The sequence below is a fragment of the Neolamprologus multifasciatus genome, chromosome 9 (genome assembly GCF_963576455.1).
Source record: "Neolamprologus multifasciatus chromosome 9, fNeoMul1.2, whole genome shotgun sequence".
Lineage (NCBI taxonomy): Eukaryota > Metazoa > Chordata > Actinopteri > Cichliformes > Cichlidae > Neolamprologus > Neolamprologus multifasciatus.
The window spans coordinates 16,834,185-16,859,522 of record NC_140447.1 but is presented as its reverse complement, the minus strand read 5'-3'; the positions used below and the strand labels follow the sequence as shown (position 1 = coordinate 16,859,522).

At 40.7% G+C, this 25,338-nt stretch overlaps 1 protein-coding gene across 1 annotated transcript in view; it reads right to left on the bottom strand.

Moving 5' to 3' along the window:
* Positions 1-25,338, bottom strand: part of stau2 (staufen double-stranded RNA binding protein 2) — a 117,862-nt gene that overhangs the window by 13,949 nt on the left and 78,575 nt on the right. Inside the window, exon 13 of the mRNA XM_085172090.1 lies at positions 25,117-25,230. Within this exon, the coding sequence (XP_085028216.1) occupies positions 25,117-25,230 (114 nt within the window). The remainder of the gene's footprint in view (positions 1-25,116; positions 25,231-25,338) is intronic.

Sequence of the window (25,338 nt, the reverse complement as noted above, 5' to 3'; positions counted from 1 at the left end):
TCCAGTTTCATTGAAGAACTTGAGACTGCGATAGGGTGGACGAACTGTAACTCAAACTGTTCGCTTTTGTTTGTTCAATAGTGCAATAACCCTTCATCCTCTCATCCCGCAAAAAAACATGCACAATCTTAGTAATGGTTCAAAATGTTTAATTGACGACAGGTGACTGTTCTGAGGCTGCTATGAGATGGGGACGCAAAGAACATGAAGGGGATGCAGGACAGCTGCTGATGAGGATGATCTAAGGGATATCCACTAGACTAAACAATGACCAGAGTGGATATCAAACAGGGTGTTTTACAGGGAGGACCTGGGAAGTTGGGAAAATGAGTGCGCTCATGTCGGAGAAGTTCTGAGGCTGGATATATTGTTCTGTAGAGGGTTTGTTCTGTTTTCAAAAGGCCACATAAAACCTTGACAGTGCTCCCTTTTTTGCGCTCATTCCTCAAAGCAGAAAGAAATATGAGATACCCGGGAAGAGAAAACCCCAGCCATCTTTTTTTGTCCTTTGTTAACCCTGTTGTTACCATCATGTCATCACGTCAAACCTTCCTCTGATCTCCAATAAATTCTTTCAGATATACTTTGCAGACCCTCTCTTCTCTTTTTCTTAAATATCTGCCATCTACTCCTCGGCTTCATCTCATCCCTTGGCTTTCGTTTTCCGCTAAATTCTTTCCTTTTTCCTCTACCCACATCAAAACCCTGGACAGGGATCACTGGAACATTCCGGGACAGCTCGTGCAGAACACCTGTGTGTGCATGAGGGCTGGCAGTGTATGCTTCTATTTGTTAATGCGGTGTGATATGTACATGGATTCTTGAGTAACTACAGAGAAAATGTATTCAGATCCACACACCAAACCTCTTCCTCACTCTCTCTCCAGATTTCACATCCTTTCCCACATCAGAGGCATGAATAAAAGAGGCAGTGTGTGCCTGGCAGTGGCCTAGCTTCAGCCTGATATGACGTTAATTCCTCTGAAGTAGCACTTCATGTATGTGGGTTTGCTTCTTTCCAACAGTGTAGCAATTGTGATGTGACAGCTAAAAAAAACCTTCTCTGTGAGGAATTCAATTTGATTTCTCCGTACGACTCGGTCACATGTGCATGCTTCCACATTATGCTGATCTGAATTCCGGGAGTGGATAGTATTTCCCTTTGTGCATCTTCCAGGCGTGATATTAGCCCTAAGGACTGGCTGAGCTAAGTTAGCGGATAACGGCTGTGGGGCTCCCCAGGGGAGCAAACCTCCGCTGACATGGGAAGCCATAAATAAGGGCCCGGGGCGCAGCACCATGTCATGCGTCATTTGGGCCAGAGAGGCCTGCTTTATCCCCTTCCACCACCGCGCTGCTGAGCATGGCACCTCCTAGGGCGTAAATACAAAACATATGGGCAAAGGGCGAGGGGCAGAATCACCTCAGCATACCATACTTCTGCCTTGTCAGCAAAGCATCTTAGAGGATAAGCAGATACAGACGGGCTCTGTGATAAGACTGAGTTAACTTTGCCACGATATAACTTTTCAAGGAATTTTATCACTGGGCTCAGTTATTTTTGATACAATAACATTACATCAGCAGAAGCCGCATGAAGCAGATAAAACTGCTAACACTATCACAAAAACACAAAAACTGTTAGCACTATCCAGCCTGTATGAACCGTTCAGTATATATGGCTTGCAAAAGAAGAAAGAATTATATTATTTAGTATTCTGCTAGAATTCTTTATTCTAACATTGTGTATGCATACATACATATAAATAGAGAACAGATTTAAATTTTAACTGGAAGTCGCAATTTTCCTTAAAAACATAAAAACACCAGTCAGTTGCATTTCTGTGCTGCTGTGTGTAGTATACTAGTCCTTTGCCTTCACTATAATCCAATCTAGGTCAATAATAAGCAACTGCCATCAAGAGTCTCTGACACAGCAGAGAAACGTACATTTCCAATAAAATGAAGGTAGGGACACATTTTCAGTGAGAATGGATTTACTCAAGAGAACCTGTGTACGCCTGCCAAATTACTCAATGATTGTTAATGAAACACTGACTAAATTCTCCTTTGGATGAGATACAGAGCGTGTGGAATGCATTAGTGACGGGACTACTGCCTGTGAAGATACTCAGTCTGTCAAAAAAACAGCCTCAAGGCCGGTGACTCACCAACCTGACCACTGACTAAGCTGAAAGTTCTCTAAAACGTAGATGCCTTGAATTTTTATGGAGAAAAAACCACCATAGAGACACAACCTGGATAATGAGACCATCTGGATGGACTATTCTTTTATGATTCATTCAATGAACTGAGATTATTTGATTCATAATGTTAATGGCATGCCTATGTGGATGACACAAATAAAAAAACCTCTGATGGTAAGTCTTTCAAAGTACTGGGAAGTTGAGATTTTCATAAAATGTTTTTCTCAAGTTACTTCTCTGGGATTATAGTAAAGTCATGGTGGGAGGTTTGGAAAACAGCACCTAACCATCCATTTCTATCAGGTTTCCCTGCTGACTGCAAAACAGAGTTACATCACCCCGTCTCCACCTGCAGGGATCCACCTTTCTATGCCAGAGGGAGAAGCTTCTATAATCCTGGACAATTGGACTCAAGTTGCTCTGGGGAAGGCACAAAAAGCGGTGGGAAGGAAAGCCAGCCTTCAGGCACTCGCTCTCTTATCAACGCAGAGATAGTGATCGGCCCCAAGAGACGTCCCATTTCTCTCTTTTCTGCGGGCTAATCTACCTTTCCTTTCGATCTGACTGTCAAAGATGGATCCTTTCAACCGCTGTCTCCCTGCCAATTCTCAGTGTGTGGGTTTTAAAATGACAAACTCACACTGTTTGCTTGGTGATGAAGTGCACAGACAAGTTAAAGTGGGCAGTGGTACGAGGGTGGGGATGCAAATGTAATAGCTGTGGTTGTTGCTACACAACCAAAGGAAAAAGACCTTTCCTACGTGCAGGGTGGAAGCTCAAACACAAGAGGTAGGATCCAAGGTCTTAATCGCATCCACAATTTGCATAGATAATAACCTTAGCAGAGATACCACATGAAACAAATCAATCTCTAATGAGGATATCAGGGTGGATGTCAAAGAGCATTGCTCGCTGTTATCAGCCCTCCCAATTTAAATTGTAGTCCAATTATTTCTTCATTGTGGGATAAGTGATAGAAGCTAATATCCTGTTTGTATTAAAAATGGTTCAGACAAATGAGAAGTTGGGTAAGATGAGTCATCAGGACAGTAACTTCATGCAAGTTAAAAACTCCTATACCAATGTGATTGTCTTGAGTTACGAAACTTTTTAACACTTTAGGAACAAAAAGAGAACTTGAGTGCAAGACTAATAGAGACTGAAAGTTATTAATCATCCCAAAACCTAAATATAGTTATACTGTGACTCATTCTAAAGCATTACTCTTTGAATTTACACCCAAAACATTAAAAGGTTATATTCATTGTGTTTGTTATCCACCTCCGCCTTTTTTAATTTACTGGCTTTACATTTTTATCTAACTGAATGCTTGGCATGCAGGTTTAGTTTAGTTTATTATTACACTCATTTGGCTTGTAAATGAACCTGGTCATTGCTGTTAATCACACTATTTTGTTCTGACGCAGATCGGTGGGGACAGTTAATAGTTAACTGTTAATGCAGGAAAACAACTCCAAGTTTTTTTGTAGGGATATAGGAGATATAGGTTTGTTGAGCCTTGCATCCATTTACCTGACTACATGAGCTCTTTAGAAATACAAAAACTATTAGAGAAAACAAATGGTAAATGGCCTGTATTTGTATAGCGCTTTTCTAGTCCCTAAGGACCCCAAAGCGCTTTATACAATCAGTCATCCACCCATTCACATACTGGTGATGGCAAGCTACATTGTAGCCACAGCCACCCTGGGGCCACTGACAGAGGCGAGGCTGCCGAACACTGGCGCCACCGGGCCCTCTGACCACCACCAGTAGGCAACGGGTGAAGTGTCTTGCCCAAGGACACAACGACGAGGCTGTCCGAGCCGGGGCTCGAACCGGCAACCTTCCGATTACAAGACAAAATACCAACTCTTGAGCCACAATCACCCCAAAAAAAGTCCATAAAAAACGTCCCCTCAAATCTAACAGCTGCATTGTCAAGTACAGCAGCTTCAGAAATATCGATAATGCCTATTTGTATTTTGATATACTGATATACCAAGTACACTGGTCAAGGATGTTCCAGTGTCATTTACATGTAACCAATCTATCTTTGTGAAAAGGTGCTGCAGGATTTGAAAAATGTTAGAATTTAATCTTTACTTAAATACTCCAACAGTATAGCATTACATCTAACTTACTACATGAAATCTTTAAAATAAACAAATGAATGACATGAACACTTACACAGAAATTATTTGAGTGTTTTCAGTTCGGATTTATAGCATGTTGTACTGTAGCACACAAACAGCAATGGTCAATAACTTGTCCTAGATTTCAAAGACCAGAACACATCAGTAGGATTAAATAAACTGGTACTGTGCTAATTTAAGTCAAATTTATGAAATTCAGACTCCAATTAGTTCATGTAAATGATTGTTTGTTGAAACACATAAATTGAGGTTTACAGGTCTCTGTGCTAGCACCAAGAGTTTTCATGTTATACAAGCTTCATTTTGGCAAAATTATTAGCGAATAGCTTCCACTGCTATGCAGACACAATGTTGTGAAACATTTGTGAAAGAATAGGTCTTTCTTCATTCGTAGAGCTTCCATGATCAACTGTATTATTGTGAAACAGAAGAGTTTAGGAGCCACAGCTACTAAGCCATAGCGGCAGACCATGTAAAGTTACAGAGTCTCCAAACGCTCAGGCCCACAGCATGTAAAAGTTGTCATGCTGACTCACAACCTTGTCTGGCATTAACATCAGCACAAAACCTGTGGGCTGGGAGCTTCATAGTGTGGTTTTCCATAAGGGCTATGCCATATTATATTGACTGTGATAATACAGGTATAAATTTTTACATGATATAAAAATATTATATCACCTTCAGTTTTTAAGTCCCCCAGTGTGTGAGCTAATTTAACAACCTCCAACAACAGACAATGCTTTGCAAAATTTCCTCTAAAAGTGGAATCAACAACAATTGAGGCAAAAACAAACTGTCAACTACAACCAGGCTATGAAGGAGGCCACATTAGGAGCTACTGATGAGCGACACAAAAGTAAACAAAAGACTCAACCAAGCATCACTAGCTTCACTTGCTAGGGGGACATCATTTAGGAAGAGTAAACAGTGCAGGGAAATTACTGATGCAGTTAGATTGTAAAAAAGCACAGCTTTAAGCAGCTGGCTAAAAAGTCTGACCGAAGATACGAATTATTTTTCAGTGTTATGATTGAAAACATTGCACAGCCTCCTGACGAGTCACAAGGTTAAGTTACTTTAATTACTTAACTAAAGCAGCGGTCTCCACACTTTTTGGCGCCACGGACCGGTTTATGTCCGACAATATTTTCACAGACCGGCCTTTAGGGTCGCTGATAAATACAATAAAATAAAACCAGTACCGGTACCAAAAAAAAGGAAGATTTATTCATAACACACAGGAAAAGACACAGGGAAACAGAGTTCACGCTTAAAAAGACTTTAAAAATAACGCTAAAACCCGATAAAAACCCTGAAAACCATGAATTTCACACCCGAGCCTCAACTCACGCGGCCCGGTACCAAACGACTCATGGACCGGTACCGGTCCGTGGCCCGGGGGTTGGGGACCGCTGAACTAAAGCATTAAGCAGTTATTCTTATACTTACTACGTAAAATGTATGGGGCAAACAGTAACTGTGCTACTTTTGTGTGTACATTTGACTTCTGCTGTATCACTAGATATATTGTTGAGTCACTACTCATGCACTATAAAGTTTACTGCTTTATACTGCTTACTGCTACCGGCACCATGTGGCAACAAATTCACATTTTGAAATAGCCAGTGAGTCATCAGTGACAGAAGCTCATTTACTCACACTTTAAATGTTGCTGCCTGCACCCCCACCCCTGACCATATCGTAAGAAATACTATTATCGCAAATGTTCTTGAAATATTGTGCTATAATTTTGAGGCTCACCCCCAGTTTCCATGAATGAGCATCTCCTGTAGTTGTAACGACTAGGTGGCCCAGTACTTTTGCCCATATAGTTTATTTATGTAAGAGACCAAAATAAAGCAAATCACTTACTACAACTGAATCCAAGTGACATACATTTTGTCATTAGATGGTGAATATGAGGATCCATGTTAATGTCTGCATGTCTGCCAGTTTTGGGGGGATTGTGTGGACTCGATCGTAGAGACTTTACAACGCACCAACTGCGCATGTGCCCCTGCCAACAACTTTGGCCGTCATGGTCAAGCTGTCGGTGTGTCAGAGTATATTCAAAACTTTAAAATTATGCTGAAAACTGTCGATTGTGACAAAACTGACACACTGATATTTAATATTATCAAAAATTCCCAATAGTTCACAGATAGCCAGTCATTGATGAGGCTTTCTCAGTGGTTGTATACAGGAAATTGTTCTGAAATGGTGCTACATACATTAGAAAAAAAATGATTTTTAAGCTTTATAACTTGCTGCCTTTTCAGGAGAAGCTTGTAGGCGTGAATATTAAAAAAAAGGAGCCTCTGAAAGCAGTATATGAAAGGGTTAAGATACAGAGTAGAAGATGTGCTTAGGCTATATAGTGACAGAAGCCAGCTGTATGTAATAATGCTCGACCCTCCATCATGAGCGTTTTTATATTTTTGTGTTAGAGACAGCAGTGTGTATGCGAATACATGTTTGCTGGACAAGGACATCCGGTAACAAGAGAGGACATGGAGTCAGACAGCGTTTTACACATTCTTCCTCTTGTCTCTTGTGCTTTGTTGCTCCCTCAGCTCCTTTTTGGACTTTAATCACCTACTACACACAAGGGACCCATCTTTAAAACCTGTTGTGCTGCTTTATAATTTGCAATGGATCCCCACAAAGCTGGTGAGTGTTTTTCATTAGAATCATAAGAAGCAGACAGACATTTTTATCTTACACTAAAATCCAAAGAAATACTGATCTGGGCCTGAAACTCACTGTGTGACAGGAGCGACTGAGACCCATCATGCCTTAGCCCTTCATGTGTTATGAAAACCCTACTTTGTTCCTATGGCAACTGGCAGTGTGTATTGAGAAGACCGATTATGTATAAGGCATGTTTACAGAAAACAATAAATTCCAGCATGCTTATATCAAGAGGCAGGCTTTCCCTAAAAGGCTGGTTTTCTGATGAATTGGTTGAGGGGCCACATAAACTAGCCAAAGATGGAACTAGATGAGAATAAAAGACTTTTAAATGTTAGCCTAATGCATCTGCCAAGTTAGCATATAGCTGGCAGGCCTGTCACAAACAACATGAAACCGACCTCTACAGAAAAAAAAACAATGTTATGGACTCCAATTGCAAGCACATACATGAGCAAAAGCCAAACACAGAGTAGGTGACGTGATAAGCAAACACAGAATAGCCTTACACACAACATAAAAGCAGCATGACACAATGTTTTCCAAAGGGAAGGGATTTCTATGTCTCTGTTTATCCCTATCTGTATATATATAGTATACCGTCATGGTAAAAAGAAAGTACACCGTTCTTCATTTCTAAGGTTTTATGTGTCAGGACATAACAAAAATATTGTCTGGTCTTTACAAGTTAAAGTTGGGTAAATACTTCAGCTGAACAACAACACGCACTGCACTGTGTCATTATTTGACAAAAAACTAAGCTAAAATGCAGCTGTAGACCCAGGAACCAGATCTTAAGACTTTACAGGCCTCATTGAGCATGTTAAATGTTAAAGATAAGTATGGCTTGCTTAGAAGGGTTGCCAGGACAAAGCCTCTTTTCTCTAAAAACAAGCAGCACGGCTAGGGTTGGTAAAGTTGTGTCTGAAGAAACTACAAAATGTCTTTTGAAAAGATGAGACCAAAGTAGAAATGTCTGGCCACTCTGGGCATAAATCATGCAACCACAGCAAATCCGCATTAACACCTCACACCAACGGTAAATAAATAATAATAAGTAAATGCTAAAGATAATTTTTATTAGTGAAAACCTCAGATCTGTGTGCTTTTTTCCCATGCCTGCATATTGCATTGATACTTGATGGATAAGTACAACACTAGAATGTAATTTGGTTAAAATGTGAACACTGTAAATGTTTTGCTTAGTCACAAACTTCCTTAAAATGAAGCTTTTCATAAAATAAAGAACACAATTAAAAGCACTGTCTGGTATAGCCAAACTAAATAAGTCTATCAGTGTTAACTTTTATGCAGCTGCACAATACGAAGGCTATAATCTGTTATTCGTTATCAACGCTTTGATCTTGCCCATTAAATGAAAGTAAGGACTTATCTGTGGGCAAGTTTTTATGAGCAAACTCACACATTTTTACAGCATGGCAAACAGACAGTAAACACCAAGACTGTGCTGTGTTTTTATGTGTATTAAGACACAGCTAATTAGATGGTGAACAGTAAAACAGTGAGTAGAATCGTAAAACAGGGAGCAGAGACAGGTCTGAGTGAGGGATCAGGTACAAGTAACAGACGTCAGAGTCAGGACACAGCAGGCCACTGACAAATGATCGAGGTAGGGTTTCTCATTTGTGCTGCCTTCTCTGTGGTGAAAATGTAAATAACAGACTTTCTTATGTAAAAAAGACCCCTCCACCCCCTTCACCAAGTACCCCTATCCCTCTATTCTTCTACTCCTGTCTTCTCCTGTGCAGTGGTTGGTCCCATGAAGCAGGGGTCAAGATACTAATGGAGGACCTTGTGGCCTTGTGTGCCTCTGGAAACACTTCCCCCCTCCACCACCACCAGCAACACTCTCTGCTCACTTATAAATCAAGTAGGCTTCATTGAGAGTGTCAGGGTCCTCTGATGTCCTAGCCATGTCTCATTTCAAAGTCCTTCTGAAAGCTCACACGGTTCCACGTTTACTCACTGGACACAAGGGAGAAGTGTACGTGGGAGTCGGTGTGAGACTCAAAGAGAGAAAGACAGACAGAGAAGCAGAGAGCAAAAAAAAAAAAGGGAACGAGTTTGGGTTCAGAGAGAAGGAGAGGGAAATCAGGAATAGAAGAATGGAAGGGGTCCCTGAGGGAAAGTGGGAACCAGAAAACAAAGGTTTATGTACCAACTGTGCTGAATTAAAGCTCCTATTTGAAAGCATCTCCAATAAACCACACCAGTTTGGGGAAAGCCATTAACTGCATCACTCAAACAAGATGCGTGCATATATGTGCATGTGGGCATTTGCAAATAAAATAGATAAAACAACTTCCTCTACTGAACATGCACAGTTTACAATGCACTTATAGAACTGCAATCAAAACATAATCCCCTCCCGTGTGGTAAATCGAGGTGTACATTCTGCAGAAGTACATACAATCGCTGAGATAATAACATACTGCGGTTTCCTTTAGTGGAAGTAATCACAGCAAACACAGATGAGTAACATATGGATTTAAAATATTTTTTTCTGGACTGCAGCTTATTGTTGTAGTAAACATTCATATACATCATAAAAGGAAACAATGAAATAATATGGTTTCTAAAGAGACACACATTTGTAAAGCGAGAATATAAGAACGCCTTTGATCAAACTTTAAAACGAATCAACAAAAAGATTACAATTAGCACTTTCTTTCATAATGGGCTAAACTGTTTGAGGTATGGAGTCTACTCCTTAAAAAACATAATTTTCCAGTCACACAGTCCTACAGATCAGTTGCAACCGCCTGGCAACCACCAGTCACTACAGAAAAATTAGCATTCCCTAACTGGTTGCTCGTGGTTGCTGAAGCCTCATTCACACAGGCCTAGAGAGCTGTCACTAATCCCTTGGAAACCAGCGGTTATCCCTTATCCCTTGAGGTCACGCTTGCCATCTCTCCCCTTTTACCAGCCATATAAGCAACCCAATAATATAATTGAAAGGGGAAATTAGCTACTTCTTCTTTGCATCTAATATATTTCACTGGAAAAGCACAAGTTAAAAGTTCTAGCATCAACTCTCTGGATAACGCAGATCTGTAATTCATCACTGAATAGTGCTTCATCAAATCACAGTCAATGACTGTTTCTCTTCAGCCCACTAAAACCTTTTTTTCTTCTGTTGTTAGCACTGTTTTTGTCACAGGCACTGACTCCTGTTTCTGACCATTTGCTTTTCATTTCTTTTGTTGTGCAATTTTCCATTTTCAGGACATATTGCTTTGAGTTTTCTGTCCAGATGCTTTGAGATCTTCCTTTCGTAATCTTCCCGTTTTGCCTGTACCATGCTTTAGACACAGCTTACTGGGAACAACCAGCATCTCTTGCCACACTCTGTTGGGTTTCCATCTTAAAAGAGTTGTACAACCCTTTGAGCGTTTTAGCTAACAGCTCTCTTGTTGGGGCTGTGCTTCCATTAAATCGATCAGGTGCAACAGCTTCTTAAGATATACACATGCTTTTAACATCGGACTATTTTGCATATTAAGCTTTGATTTAAAACAATTTTTTCCTCTTAAAAAATGCCATTAATTAAAATCATTTAAAAAAATCAACCTGTTTGAGTTCTGCTTCAATAAGCCAGACTGTTCAGCAATTAAATAACATTTTCTATCATATCTGTGAACATCCTCCAAGCATAGTACACTATCTGAAGCAGTCATTTCTAACATATAGCACAGTATATATACTATATAGTATATAGTTCACTTCATGTTGCTAGAAATACGAACAATTAAATGTATAGTCTCCCAAGGGGTCCAACAGACATCACAAAGATGAGACATGAGAGTATCAAACTGACATTTTCTTTCTCACATGCAGCGACATTGTGTGACCTCTAGTGAAGTCCAGAGCTGCATTGCATGTGTGAAAATGGCTTTATATAACCAGAGTCAGTGATTAACCTAGCTTAGTAAAAACAAACAAACACTGGAACATGGGGAATCAATGCTGTTCACACATAATAAAAATTACCTAGTAGCATCTCTAGAGCAGAAATGCAATTTCAAGGAGATGACATGTCTGTGGGAAATTTAAGGTCCCTGCCATCAAGCAATCATACAGCGCTATCCATAAAAAGGAAGCTTTAACAATTTAATTATGATATAGGTTGTTAATGAGTGAGATTAAGAAATGATGGTAGATGGGTTTTTTTTTAATCTTTAATCTCAGTCCCCATAAAATAAAAAAAAAGCTGCTGTATATATGTAATTCATTGCCCTGCAATTATGTTCCTTTGCATATGCATACACAAAGGCATATAAGCTTTTCCCCAGCAAAAGCCTAAAGAAAGGGGTTTTCACCTAACGCTAACATGTTCCCATGCAGTCCCCCAAAATCCCAAGTGCATAATGCTGGATGTGGATGACACTGTGCTTGATTGGTTGACAACTAGACTGGAAAAGGAAAGAGTGCTACAGCGGATTTTAAGGGAGAAAAAACTGTGAAAAAAAGCACAACAAAACATCCAAAAAAGAAAAAATACAGCATGAAAAGCCCAGACAGTGGCTGCAGTGTTGCATGCTGCATTTTCCATTGTTTTTAACACCCAGCTCAACTTCAGCTCTTTGAATGTTATAACTCCGCTCTACTCAGCAACTGGCTGATGGCTTGACAGCAGCACGAGCAAGACTAGCCCAAAGACTGGTACCACAGACTTTGTAAACTGCCTCCGTCGACTCTACAGGTATATGGACCATTCACAGACTGCCAACGCTCTACCACAGCTGACAGTAGTCCTTGTTTTGCTCTTGGTGTAGCAACACATGAACCAGGTCAACCTGGAAGGTTTCTCTAACCAGAGCCTGTTATAGGCAAGAAGCTTTCCAGCTCGCAGATGCTCTTTAGAGCAGGCAGTGATAGGAAAAGACAGCAACTACACTTTCAAAACAAAAACATAGCAGTTGTCTACAAGCAAATCGTGTCATTATCGCCAACAAATAAAAGAATGACAAAATAAAGTCATAAAAAAAGACTAGCAGCCCTGTAGGGGAGCAGTGTGTATTCAGTAATGTCGGTAATGTTTATTGCTCTATAACTGCCTAATCTGACACAGTGACAAACCTATTAACCAAAGATATCTTGTAGTCTCAGCCCTTTCAATATTGGACAGCAGTTGTGCCCGTTACCCATTATTTGTGACTTTCAAACAATTCAGTATAGTCATTTGAATTACCAGTAGATCAGAATCACGTAAGTATTTGATCAATCAGATATTTAACTTGGTATGCAAAGCATATTATAGAAGTGATACTGAAGAGAAAAGAGGAGGCACATTGGTTGCTAAGATGTGCAAAATAGGGGCTCATCAGCCTTAACAAAAAAGAGCGAATGCCCATGTTTCACTTGCCACAGCTTCTTCCTCTCACATTTATGTAGTGACAGTGTGGTTTGCTTAATCTTTCCTTATCTCCTTTAAATGCAAAGGGCTGGGCTGAATTTGCATATAAAACAGAACACAAGTTGTCACTTGTGACTTTATTTACAGAGGAGATTTAGTAGATTACGAAGATACTGTTAGGAGGCGGGCAGGCACACACACACACACACACACACACACACACGCACACACACACACACAGAAAGTGTTAAACCGCAGGGGTAAGTGACACCTTAATTGTAAGTGGTGTTAACCTCCTATGGGACTGTTGTTGTGAGTGTTCAAAATGTCTGTTGCTAGAGGCCTGAGAAATTGTTCACATCAGGATGAGGGGGAGGTGGCTGTGGTGGTGGGACTCAGACAGACAGAATAACATTCCCCAATTGCTACGGTCATTTCCATAACTCAGTACACATCCAGACACACTGATCACCGCTAGAGGTTTAGTTATTTGCAGCTGAACACTTAAGTAGATCGGATAAAACAAATCACTGGTAATTCTGTATAAGGCAGGAGGAACCTCGACTTCTGCTCCCCCCCCAAGCAGCTATCAGCAAAACCTGAATGCCAGTAATTTCGGTAAATAATGACACAGTATTCAGTGGGAATCAAAAACAACCGTTGCAAACAAATAGGGTGTACGCATCTCGGAGATCAGATTTCATCAAGTCAGGAAAGCAACAAAGAGCATAATTACAACCCATAATACAGGTCATTGTGCAGCATGTGTGTTTGTCTATGTGTGTGTGTGATTGTATTTATGCTTGTGAGATAGACATGTATGCCTGCAATTACTGTCAGGGTGTGATATGGTTTTGGAGCAGTCCTGCGATGATTAATTCTTTTTTTCTTTAAGTCTTTTTAACCACAAGAAGTGTCGTTCCATATAGAGTCAAAGGATTTTATTTTAAATCTAGAGATTTTCCTTGAACAATAGGAGCTTGATATATTTTGTAACTTTCCAAGGACAGGATGAGACTGACAGTTTCAATGTTGGTTTGTGTTTTATCTATGTCGTAAGACATTGGCCTGGATGGCAGTGGATGAAGAGATTAGGATGATTAATGCACATCACTGTCACAACTGTGCACCAAATGGATTATTTCCAAAGAGCTCAAATAGACAGAGGAAGGCTGAAGCTCTGAAAACATCTTCTTGGCATCACTCTACTGCTGTGTGGCTTGTATATTAGGTCAACAAAGCATAAGTGGATTCGGTGAAACAGCTTGCATAACACAGATTATTAAACAGAGGAGAAATATTAACCTTTGAGGAGTAAAACATCACTGTGCTGCCATTAGAAAAAGGTGATTTCCCCACAGATGACACATCTCACACATTGTTGCTGAAAGATTGCAGAGCAGAGGAAAAGATTAAATGCATGGTCCTTATCTTGGGGACCTTTTCAGCAAGGCGAGCTATCACTCAGTATCAAATGACATGAAGCTAATGAGCAAAAGACGCTACAAAGAGCAGTGGGTAGCCCAGCTCTCCTTTACCTCCCACAGAGGTGCCGAGTGAAAGAAGGTGTGACTGCTTTACAAACCTTTATCCGCACCTAATTTGTGTGCGTGAGAAATCACGCGCAAAACCTGACGCCCCTGAAGTCTGCAAAGTCACTGCCAAAACATCTTGCTCCTCTCACCATGAATGTGATAATGAATCCGGCACCTTTGCTTGTTCTAAAGTAGTCACACTGGTCTGGGAGAACAATTAATTTCAATAAAAACATAAATTATTCTTTTTGACAGAATTTTGATTAAAAAGGAGTTATTTGCGCAAAAAAGCCAATATATGACAGAATGACAAATCTGCTAAGAGAAAGGAACTCACTCTTAACGTTATTTGCTCTCAAAGTGTATTACATCTCCAAAACGTCAGCTTCAGAGACACTCCAAGCAATGGAATGTAATCTAGATTGGCAGGCACAGTAACACTATCTGTGAGCGAAAATTGCACTAATGCCTGTATGTGAGTGTCTAAAAATTGTACTAAAATGTGTCAAATTACTTTGTAGCTCATACCTTACAAACACGTGCTGACAGCCTGAAACGCAGGCCTTTTTAATTTTAGCTTTGGAACAGAAGTTATCATATGTTTTGCTAGCACTTGTGGGTAAACTGTGTTATTGGATGTGCAGTCATTCATAAATGTGTTATTACTAGTACATATTAATTATTCAATTCAATTTTATTTATATAGTGTCAAATCACAATAGTTGCCTCGAGATGCTTTGTATTGCAAAGGTAAAAACCCTACGATAACACAGACGACTCCTTTTTAGCAAGCACTTAGTGAAACCCGAACCACGCTCATATATTACCAAAGCATGGATGACGCTTAGTTCAGTGATGGTCACTAGGAGAACACTCAAATTCCTGGACAGGCTATGTAACGAAGGGCATCTGGCGTAAAAAATTGGCCAAATCAAATGCATCTGCTGTGGCGACCCCTTGTGGATAAGTGAGTAGCTAACAGAAGATTTTGTGGTTAGCACTATTGCCTCACAGCAAGATGGTTCTTGGTTCTAACCCTGAGTGGGGTGTTTCTGTGTGGGCAGCCCAAAGACATTGGTGTTAGGTGAAATAGCGATTTTAAACTGGCTGTGGACATTAAAACATTAGAAGATTGCTCTATTAATGGCAGTCCATTCTTTTTACTTAGATTACTTTGAAGTGAAAATCTGATTGGCCCGAGGACCATAGTGCAGCTTTTTAAGTACATTCTTCTCCACTGTAGTGGAACAAAAACAATTTGCTAAATAATGAACTAATCAATTGACCAAAAAAAATAAATAAATAAAAACAGATTAGCTTGTTTTGACAAATCTGTGGGATGCACAATAAAATTGGAATCCGGGGGTTTTGGAGGGCTAAGCCATTGCCTTGGGGTCTTTGCCATTTTCCAAGTGTTACGTGTCTGAAATCTACATTTCAGAGGCTAGTGAACAAAGTACTGGGTGATGTTCCAAACTGCCGGGTGTATCTGGACGACATAGTTGTGTATTCCAGTGAATGGGCAGAGCATCTTGCTACTTTGTCAGCTGTGTTTGAACGCCTCTCAGCTGCCTCGCTGACTTTGAACCTTGCCAATTGTGAGTTTGGTAAAAGCACCATTCTCTATCTAGGCCAACGAGTTGGTGGAGGAAAGGTATGCCCAGTGGATGCAAAGATCCATGCCATTTCAACCTTTCCAGTTCCATCTACAAGAAGGGAGCTACGTCGTTTTCTTGGAATGGCTGGATATTATCGCCGGTTCTGTAAGAACTTCTCAACAGTAGCTGCCCCGTTGACTGCCTTGACCAGTCCATCAGTTCCATTTTCCTGGTCTGATGAATGCCAACATGCCTTTGAGAATCTTAAAGGATTGCTTTCATGTTCACCTGTTCTCTCCGCCCCAGACTTCAGCCGACCATTCAAGTTGGAGGTCGATGCTAGCGCCGTTGGGGTAGGTGCTGTCCTTCTCCAGGAAGATCAGGATGGACTCGATCACCCTGTGTGCTACTTCTCAAAGAAGTTCACTCTTCCTCAGAGAAGGTATTCAACAATCGAACAAGAAACTCTTGCCGTTCTGTTGGCTCTGCAACATTTTGAGGTTTATCTTGGATTAAGTGTAGAACCCACAAAAGTCTTTACAGACCATAATCCGCTTGTTTTCCTTTCAAGGATGTACAATAACAATCGTCGGCTTATGAGGTGGTCTTTAATCATTCAAGAGTATAACCTTCAAATCTGCCATAAAAAGGGGACAGAAAATGTCCTGGCTGATGCACTATCCCGTGCCCTGTAGTCTGTTTAGGGTTTTTGTTTGTGTTTGAAGGATCCAAACTTTTTGTTTGGACTTGTAAGGGTGGGGGTGTTACGTGTCTGCAGGCTGCATGTTTTCTTCCCCCTCCTTTTGTTTGCCGTTCCCTTAGGTTGCAGACTGCAGGCTGATGTCAATCTGGGGCCATCCAACTAATTAGAGGAGGGGGACCCTGATTGGACAATCCAGGAGTGCACACCTTAATAAGGAGACTCACCTGTGGCTGGGCGTGGCTCTCTTCCCTCCTTTGAATTGTATGGCACATGCGTGAAGTTTCTCTGCTGTCCTTCTTTTGTTTGATAATTGTGGTGGGAGTAAAGTGGACTAGGTAAGTTTGGGGACCCCATACACTTACTCACGTAGAGTCTTTTTGTTAGAAACACTAGGTAAGTAGGTTGGTGCCACCCATGTAATTTTGAGCTTGTTTTGAGTTGAGGTTTAGGATTTTTCCCTCTTGTTTTTGCTTTTCTAGAATAATAGCTCAGCTAAGTTTTGGATTTGTCTTTTTGGTGGGTTTTTTGGCACAACCTAACTGTCCCTTTCTCCCCCACATTTGTTGTTTGAATTGGGGTTATTTATTTTGTGAGAGCGCTGCCATTAAACATTTTTAATAACACCTGTACCGAGTTTCCAGAGTTGTTGTGTTATCCCCTCCTGCCCTCGAGGAGACGTAACACCAAGCCAATACAGAGCAGTTTTGTGGTTTGGTGTGTGTCTGGGGGAGCTTGAACTACAATGTTTACATTGGTGGTACGTGTCAAGGTCTCCCAGCAAAATCTTCCATGTTAAAAAGACTTATCACACATTAACTGTTGTGGCAAATGAGTTTGTAAATGATACAAGTCTACTGGAGCAGACTTGTATTGTTTACACATACATACAACTTTCTCACATAATGTCTAGAAAGGTTCAAGGTTATAGTGCATGTGTAAAAATGGCTGATGTCTACCCTTAAAAGCTTTGCTAATGTTCCAAGAGGCCACTAGGAGATATCAACAAGTCCCCTAATGGGCAAGTTCATGTTTATTCCTACTGGCGTTCTCTAGGTAGCGAAAAAAGACACTTCTCCCATTTTCTCATTCCTTGCCTCAGCAGTCTTTTGTTTGCCCAATTAATCAGTTTCTCTGCAGTTCTTCTCTAGCCTTTCCCTCTTAATCATTTACACCTTCCTCTTCCTCCTCCATCATTCTTTCACTGCTCTTCTCTCTTCCCGTCACACTCTAATCTCCTGGTCTGAAAGGTGTTTCCTGAGGAGGGCAAGTGGGAAGACAGACAGGAATGATGGATCGCTCTATAGATACTTCGCTTTGTCTCTCTCTGGGGTAGGGAAAGGGTGGTGATGGGTAAGGGGATAATCATGGTTTGGATACGTCTGACAGTGTGAATGTAAGGTATGAGCTTTTCCTTAGCAGGATTTAGGTTCTACAGAACCTTTAGAGGAACCTACAAGCACCACCTGTAGTAATCTCTAAATGTTCAGGTAGCTTCTGGGTGAGGGTTGTATTGCTTGATGTTGGTGACTGCTAAGACAGGTAATTTTTTTATAAACCAGCAACTGCAATAAGTTTATTTTCCACTTGCTGTTTTTGGCTAGGCACAACAATGTAGAGCTTAAGACTAAACAAAGTCCAGGTCTCATTATGTACTATATAAAGAAAAAGACATCCAACCCAAATATGCAATAGTGGTCTGCAGTGACTCGCAATAACGTAGTGTAAACAATACTTGCATTTCTAGCTGATGAGTTCTTCAACTGACCCAGTTAACAGAAGCAACAGACCAATTCTCCTGCAAGCCAAATTTTTGGATCATTACACTCAGCTGTGACTTGATATCAGCCAAATATTTATGGTGTCATTTATTTTGTTCTGAAATGACCCAAATTTTGTGTCAGGATGTTGTTTGCCAGAAAAAGCGACAAAAACACAATCCGAACCAGGGTCTTCCTGGCTCAGAAACTGGTCCTTGATGGGCGACTGGCATATAAGTATAGATTCAGGGCAGGACACTGTGTTACTCCAGCTGATTGAAATTTATCTATCTTCCTGTCATTTTTGACCACGTCACAAGTGAAACTGCAAATAAAAATCTCTTTTTCTTTTGTTCTGCCAAAAAAACCCCCTCCATGCAGGCAATCAGTTACTATACACATTTAATAAGTTTAATTAAAAACTGTCTCCAGTCCTCATTCAGGTGATTGGTGTTTCAATGTCTGAGTGACAGACCAGTGTGCCCTGTGTTCTCCACATTCAGTGATTTAGGAAATGTCCAGGTGCTGGTTTTGGTTACAAAACACTGGCACATAAAGAGGAGACAGCTAAGACAGATAAGCAGGGAGAAGAAGCTGTTCAACAGCTGCCAGCCTGGTTGGGTAACACTCCAGAGGACCCCCTGAGAGGAGCACAGCTTGGGGTAACGTCTGCACTGCAGTCAGGGAGGAAGACTTCAAACACAAGGCTTGTACAACCTCTGGTCCTCTGCAGCTCCCTCTCCTGCTGTTCCCCTGAGCTCCACGGGGGATCTCTGAAGACCATGCCAGCAGTTATCCTACTATCTTCCACTATACTTCGTTACTTTCAGCTTTTTTCTCCTAACTTAAACACAGTAAACATGGGTTTATAATAGTGATTACCAGCCCTTAAATGCAACCAAGAAACTATCCACTAGCACTGTAGTAAGTGTTGTATTCACTGCCTTAAAAGGCAACTTCCTTTTTAAATATATACATTTTAAAAATATAAATCAAAGTAGAGGTTTCAGGCATCTGCAGTGGTCATGCTGTAGCCTATTCTATACTCACTTGGGTCTAACATGAATCCAAGCCTTTTCAACACATTTCATGTAAACAAAGACAGGAATGTGTTTAACATTTAGAGTCCCTAAACGGGCTCCTTATAGCTCTGCCCTTTCATCCTTTGTTCCAATATCATTGCTCTGCCAGAGCATGATCAGATTCCCAGTCAATTTTACCAGAAGTGTTACATTTTCTGTGGTATAAACAAACAAAAATGGTCAAGAGAGCAAGAAAACAGTGTTTACCTACTGTAACCCTGGCGTGGAATGAATTGGGAATAATAGCACTGGCTCAGCAAATAATGAACCACTTATGGAAAACTTTGCCTAACAGCTTCATGATAAATTGTTAAGGAATACCTGGAAAATCTGGTACAACTTAATAACCAAACAAATCCAGAAAAAAGTGGCCCTCATTACCTGAAAGAATGTCTGCAACACATTTTAATCCTAACAGATTATAGTCAATGTGTCACATCAAATCAGCCAAAAAGTGCCTTTGCTGCAGAAAACCCAAGCAGTCACAGCTGACAATCTGGGAGACAGGGCTCCTGGGACCCAGGGTGGCTCAGCTGAGGACATTACTGCACGCAAAGCAATCCCACACACAACCAAATGCACATAGACACAAACAAGAGTGTGGTGGCAGACAACAGTCACCCTGTCATCTTCGATTGCAGGCCACTCATGTTGGACCAGCGACACCTTACACTCAGACCAGAGGGCCTCGGCCCCCCTGGTGTCCCACTGCCGCCACAGAGAGACTGCCAGAAGAGTTAGTTCAGCTCTGAAGAACAAACACAGGAATCAGCCTGTCCAGAAAGCATGTAGTCCTATCAAAAATATGTCTAAATACAGTATGTTACAGAGCCTGTTATTTGTTTTTGGAAGTGAGATAAAAGCTGTTTGAATGTGAATTTAACTGAGCAAAGTTAATTAAAATGAATTAATACAGTATAAAACCACAACACAACAACAGTCTCCTCACAGTGCTTTTTTGATCATGTAAAGACTATAGAACAATAGAGAGAAACCCCAAAAATCCAATGACCCCCTGTGAGCAAGCACTTGGCAACAGTAGGAAGGAAAAACTCCCTTTAACAGGAAGCAACCTTTTTCAAAAACAGGCTCATGAAGGGGCACCTATCTCCTACAACTAGCTGGGAGTGAGAAAGGACAAAAGACACACCAAGGAAGAGAGAGGGATTAAAATTACCTAATGATTAAATGCAGAGTGAACAAACACAGAGAGAGTGAAAAGAGGTGAGTGAAGAAGAAACAGTGCATCATGGGAAGCCCCCAGCAGCCTAGGCTATTACAGAGTAACTAAGAGAGGGTTCAGGATCACCTGATACACCTGATCTTAATAACATGTTAATTTATCCTTGCTTTTACGTGACTTAGAAAACAGGGTTATGGTATTTTAAAAGAATACATTATATCTGATTTCTCAGCTCATGTGTGCCTAAGCTGTTCCTCCATATTAAATAAAGGAATCTATCATTAAACCCTAATCACTAATCTTCCTTTTATTTAACACCTCATTTATGGACATGCGCTTGTTCAAAAACCGAAGTAAAGCCTGAAATGCCAGAACCATGCAAACACAAAAAGAAAATGAGTACTATGGGTGTTTTTTCAACTCTATTTTGTGTTTGCAAACTCATTCATAACTGTACTCTGTATTAGGGCTGGGCGATATGACCCAAAATTCATATCTCGATATATTTTACCTGGACGGCGATATAAGATATATATCTCGATTTTTTTTTTTTTAAGCCATAAAGTAAGAACAAAAAGAGAGTTCTTAGTCAAAGCTGTGTCCCAGATGTCACACAGGCACTTTTATTAACATAGAGCATAGATGTACATAAAATTTACTCAAAAATAAATTATGAGCATTTATTAAATAATAATGCTCCATAAATAAAAGAAAACAATGTTGTTTTTGTGCATAACAAAAAGCTCACAATTGTGCAGTCAAAATGTAAACTAAAAGATGCAGAGCATAGTAACAAAGACAGATTTCACAGCTGCTCTGTTCCCAACTTCTACTGTGTGACTGACAGCATTGAGTTTGAAATCCTCTTCATAACCACGTCTCTTAACAGGTGCCATTTATGGTCCTTATACACAGTAGGGTACTATTACGTTGAAGCACAGTACGTATCACTCCGCGAGGCTCCTCGGTAGCCGTAATGCTCTGACAATCCATCAACCGGTGCAGCACCGTAGCTTACCAAAGTCGTACTAAAACATATTTTGACAGATTGCTGAGCGCTGTGTACCACATAAAATCGGTTCGCGGCCATCAAGCACAACCAGAATTCATACATAAGGCGCGCTGTCAACTTTTGAGAAAATGAAAGGATTTTAGGCTGTGTAGCGCCTCTGGGCTGCATGGCGTTAGCGTGGTTAGCTCGTTAGCGTGGTTAGCTAGCTAACACGTTGACGGCGTCCAGCCCCACGCACGGGGCGATGCGCAGTAACTCGTTAACGGAGATTTGCCGTGTCCATCTTGTCGCTTCCTGTAGGTGAAGCGATGGGGGAGGAGGGGGAGTTGTGTTCAGTGAAGGAGGGGCGAGGCCGAGTAAAGACAAAAGTGAACGAAAGAGAGGCAAACTTGCGGCTCCACAAGTATAGTTATAACGTAACATAGACTATATCGATATAAAGGATATTGTCACATCTTATATCTCGTATAAAAATATATCGATATTTTTTTAAAAACTCGATATATCGCCCAGCTCTACTCTGTATCATGCATATCTTTCCTTTAACATCATGGGCAGAGAAGTATGGAGAGGATTTCCTCTGGCTGTGGATCTTTATCAGTTACTCTGGCCTAGTAGACATAAACCTCCACCAGAGTGCGGATAACACTAGAGGAAATTCCCCGCGAGATCATAAATTGAGTCACCGCATGTCACTGTGGTAATTTTGTGTGTGCAGCAACAGAGCGAGGCTCCAGGAAACGTTTTTTATCAGTTCTTAGCGCTGAGATTCCCAGTTCCATCTCATCAGATTTACAATCTTTAAATGTACATATTAAATTGTGAGATGAGAGTGCCTGTGAGTGGGTGCTGAGGCATTTGGCCTAGGAGACACATAGCTCACTCACTCACTTAGTAATTGGCAAGTTAAGGATATAACAAATCAATCTGAATTTATGAAAGCGCATGCCTAAAATGAACAAGGAGACCTTTTACAATAACTTATAAGTAAGTCCAGGGAGTGTCAGGTGCAGCCACTAAGTGACATGCACGTTTACAGCAACTGACTAATTGGCTCTTTCAGCTTTTCTGTTTCAATTGTAACATTGTAACATGTGACGTCATAATTTTGCTTTAACTAACATTTAAATAATTTGACGTCATTGATGTAAGTATGGAACTGTGAGTCCATAAAAACAGGATGACTGAGGGAACAAATATAGTTGTTGTGTTGCTGATTGTTGCATTGCCTTACTGTTTTTTTTTTAAAGTGCTGTCTCAGCATTGAGTCTTGCCCAGTAGTACTTCAGGGGCGCTCTGAGCTACTTATCCTGGAATTTATACTTTTTCCCACCACGGAAACAGCCCATAAAGAGGTCATACAACTTCCATGGTTGGAACATGTAAAAAAGGAGCATGACACCCTAATATGACCTGTTAGTTCCTGTGATGGAAAATGGTCTATGGTAAAGCCATCCAAATGTGTGATGCCTTCAGAATTGTTAGTGTTGTGGACTGAAGGGCTGCTGGGGGTGACCCCTTATTGTTAGGCGCTCCCTTTGTGGTCATACTCTTCACTGTACTGAGAAGAGGAAAAGAAAGGCTTTCTCTAACAGTCGGTCATGCCCCAGTGCTCCTGGCAACAACAGGTCCCAAGGACGCAGACCTGCCTGGCCTATATTGGCTTGGCTCTCAGTTAGCGGTGGCGACACTAGCCCCCTGTCAGCTGGCCCAATCGGGGCCGACCAGGCCCTTTATTAAAGCTTTGAAGACTGCTGAACAAAGAGGCGTCCTATGTTTAGATGATAGATTGTAAGCAACTGGTTTTCTGCTTGGGCAACACAAGACAAAGAACCTCCTTCTGAATGCAGTGAGTATGCGAAAGAGAGTGAGCGAGAAAACTAGAGAGGGAGGGAGGGAGAGAGAATGACAGGGTCTGCCATAAGTTTAATCAGATTTGTGGATGAGGATTATTTTTGATGGATAGAAAAACTAAAGCTGTCGGGAAGAAATGCAGTGAGTGAATATTACCACGGGTGGGTCTAACACCCTGGTGATTAATAATAAAAGCAGAGATTCTCTGTTAATTAGAGGATGAGACCTGTCAAAGTCTCACAATACGTCCTATATAGTACACCATATACAGCATATGGTACACTTGACTGCACCAGGAAAGGACGCCCGTCTGATAACATAGTGATAACATAGTGGGACAATTGCAGTTTATTTTTATTATTATTGCAAAATATAATAGAAAGTCAAGATTAGCTAATGATATTTACAGTTGAATGTGTACTCAATTTCTTGGTCCGATTTTTGGGTGGATAAAGTCTTTGATTCAACTGTCAAATGTCTTTAATAAGATACTTGATTATTACAAGTATCTGTTTATAATATTTGACATGTTATCTTTCACAAGCATGACTATCAGTATCAGATTCAACTGGAACAACCAACTTGATTGTACTGATTCTGTAGCACTGCTAACCAGTGAACTAACTATAAAATATCATTATTTCATTTCTTGCTATTTCATATTTCTGTGAAATGTTTTTGCAATTGTCAAATTAATTCTTACATTGGAAAAAAAACTCTTTTTTTTGTCAGGTCACTGTAACCATTACCAATGACCACCAGATTTTAAATCAGTTTGCCCATGAGTCCAAGTAAACACTTTTGCCAGATGTAGTGTCATTTGTAATGAACACTCTGCAGGTGTCTTAGATATCCCCTTCACAAGGGGTGGACTTGAGATCACAGTGATCTTGGACTTTGACCACCAAAATCTATTCAGCCCTGACTTTAGTCCAAGTGACCATCTGAGCCAAATGTGACTAAAATACATCAAGACCATCCAAGAGATATCATATTCACCAGATTTGGATGGACAGGCAACCAAAAGCATAAACACTCGGGCCACAGCTGTCACTGTTATGGAGCCATAAAAATCCAATTTAACTGCCATGAAGGATCATTGATTACAGTCCACAGGAAGATTTGGTCAAATCAGAGCTTTATAAATATATGAACGTAGGAAGAAATATATTTATCAGTTTTTTTTAAAGTGGATATATCTATAGTCAATGTACTTCTTAAAATATGTTATGGTAGGAAACCCCCCAGTTTGAAAAAGTAAACACAAGGATCAGCACAGAAGCGTCATACTGCTGTGGCTGCATCAAAATACATTTTAGGCAACTTAAAAAAGACTCAGTCGGGTGATGGGGGTATGTGGCGGGGTGTGCGCCGTAGCACTGCTGCAGGGAGGCTGACACACCTGAGCTGCATCAGCTCATCACGCCTCCCGTGCATTAAAATCTTTGCTGTGTCCTGACTGTGTTGTTGTTGTTGGTGTGTATGTTCGGCTGCGAGCCGAAAAGCTGCAGCCATGTGTTTGTAACAGCAACCTGTTAATAAAAGAAGTATGCTGGAGAGCATGAAAACATGGCAGGGTCTGTTGTGGATTTGTTACATCATGTTATCAGTCTCCTCAAAGCCACTGGACTTCTTTGACTGACATGACTTTCTCTGCAGAACACTGAAGCTGGTAGTCAATGGCCTTGATTGTTAGTTTGTTTGAAACACTGAGTGTAACACATTACACTGGACCTTTAAAAAGGTCATAAAGTAATCGACTCCAGAGGTAAACTGCTAATTTGTGCTTTAATAAAGCATGGATGTTGTGGGTTTTTTGTTTAGTGTACTTTACATTCAGTTCATTGATAACCACAAAAACAAAAAAAACAAAATGGGCATATTTTTTAAAAGCATCTCAATTTACTGTTATTGTATACAACTTTTACACAATATTGAATGCATCTAAGCAGACTCACCTGGTCATGGCTGGCTTGGAGGGTGCTCCCAGTGCCGTGGAAAGTCATTTGCACAGGGGAGAGAGTCAGATAGGTCACAAAATCCTTACCACTCTGCGCATCGCTGTACTGCACCTGGACAGAGGTAGGCAGATAAAGTGAGTTACCTCAGATAATGCAGGAAAAAGAAATCAATGCAGAAAACACAAGGGAACTGAAGCATCTCAAGCTTTTAGTGGGATA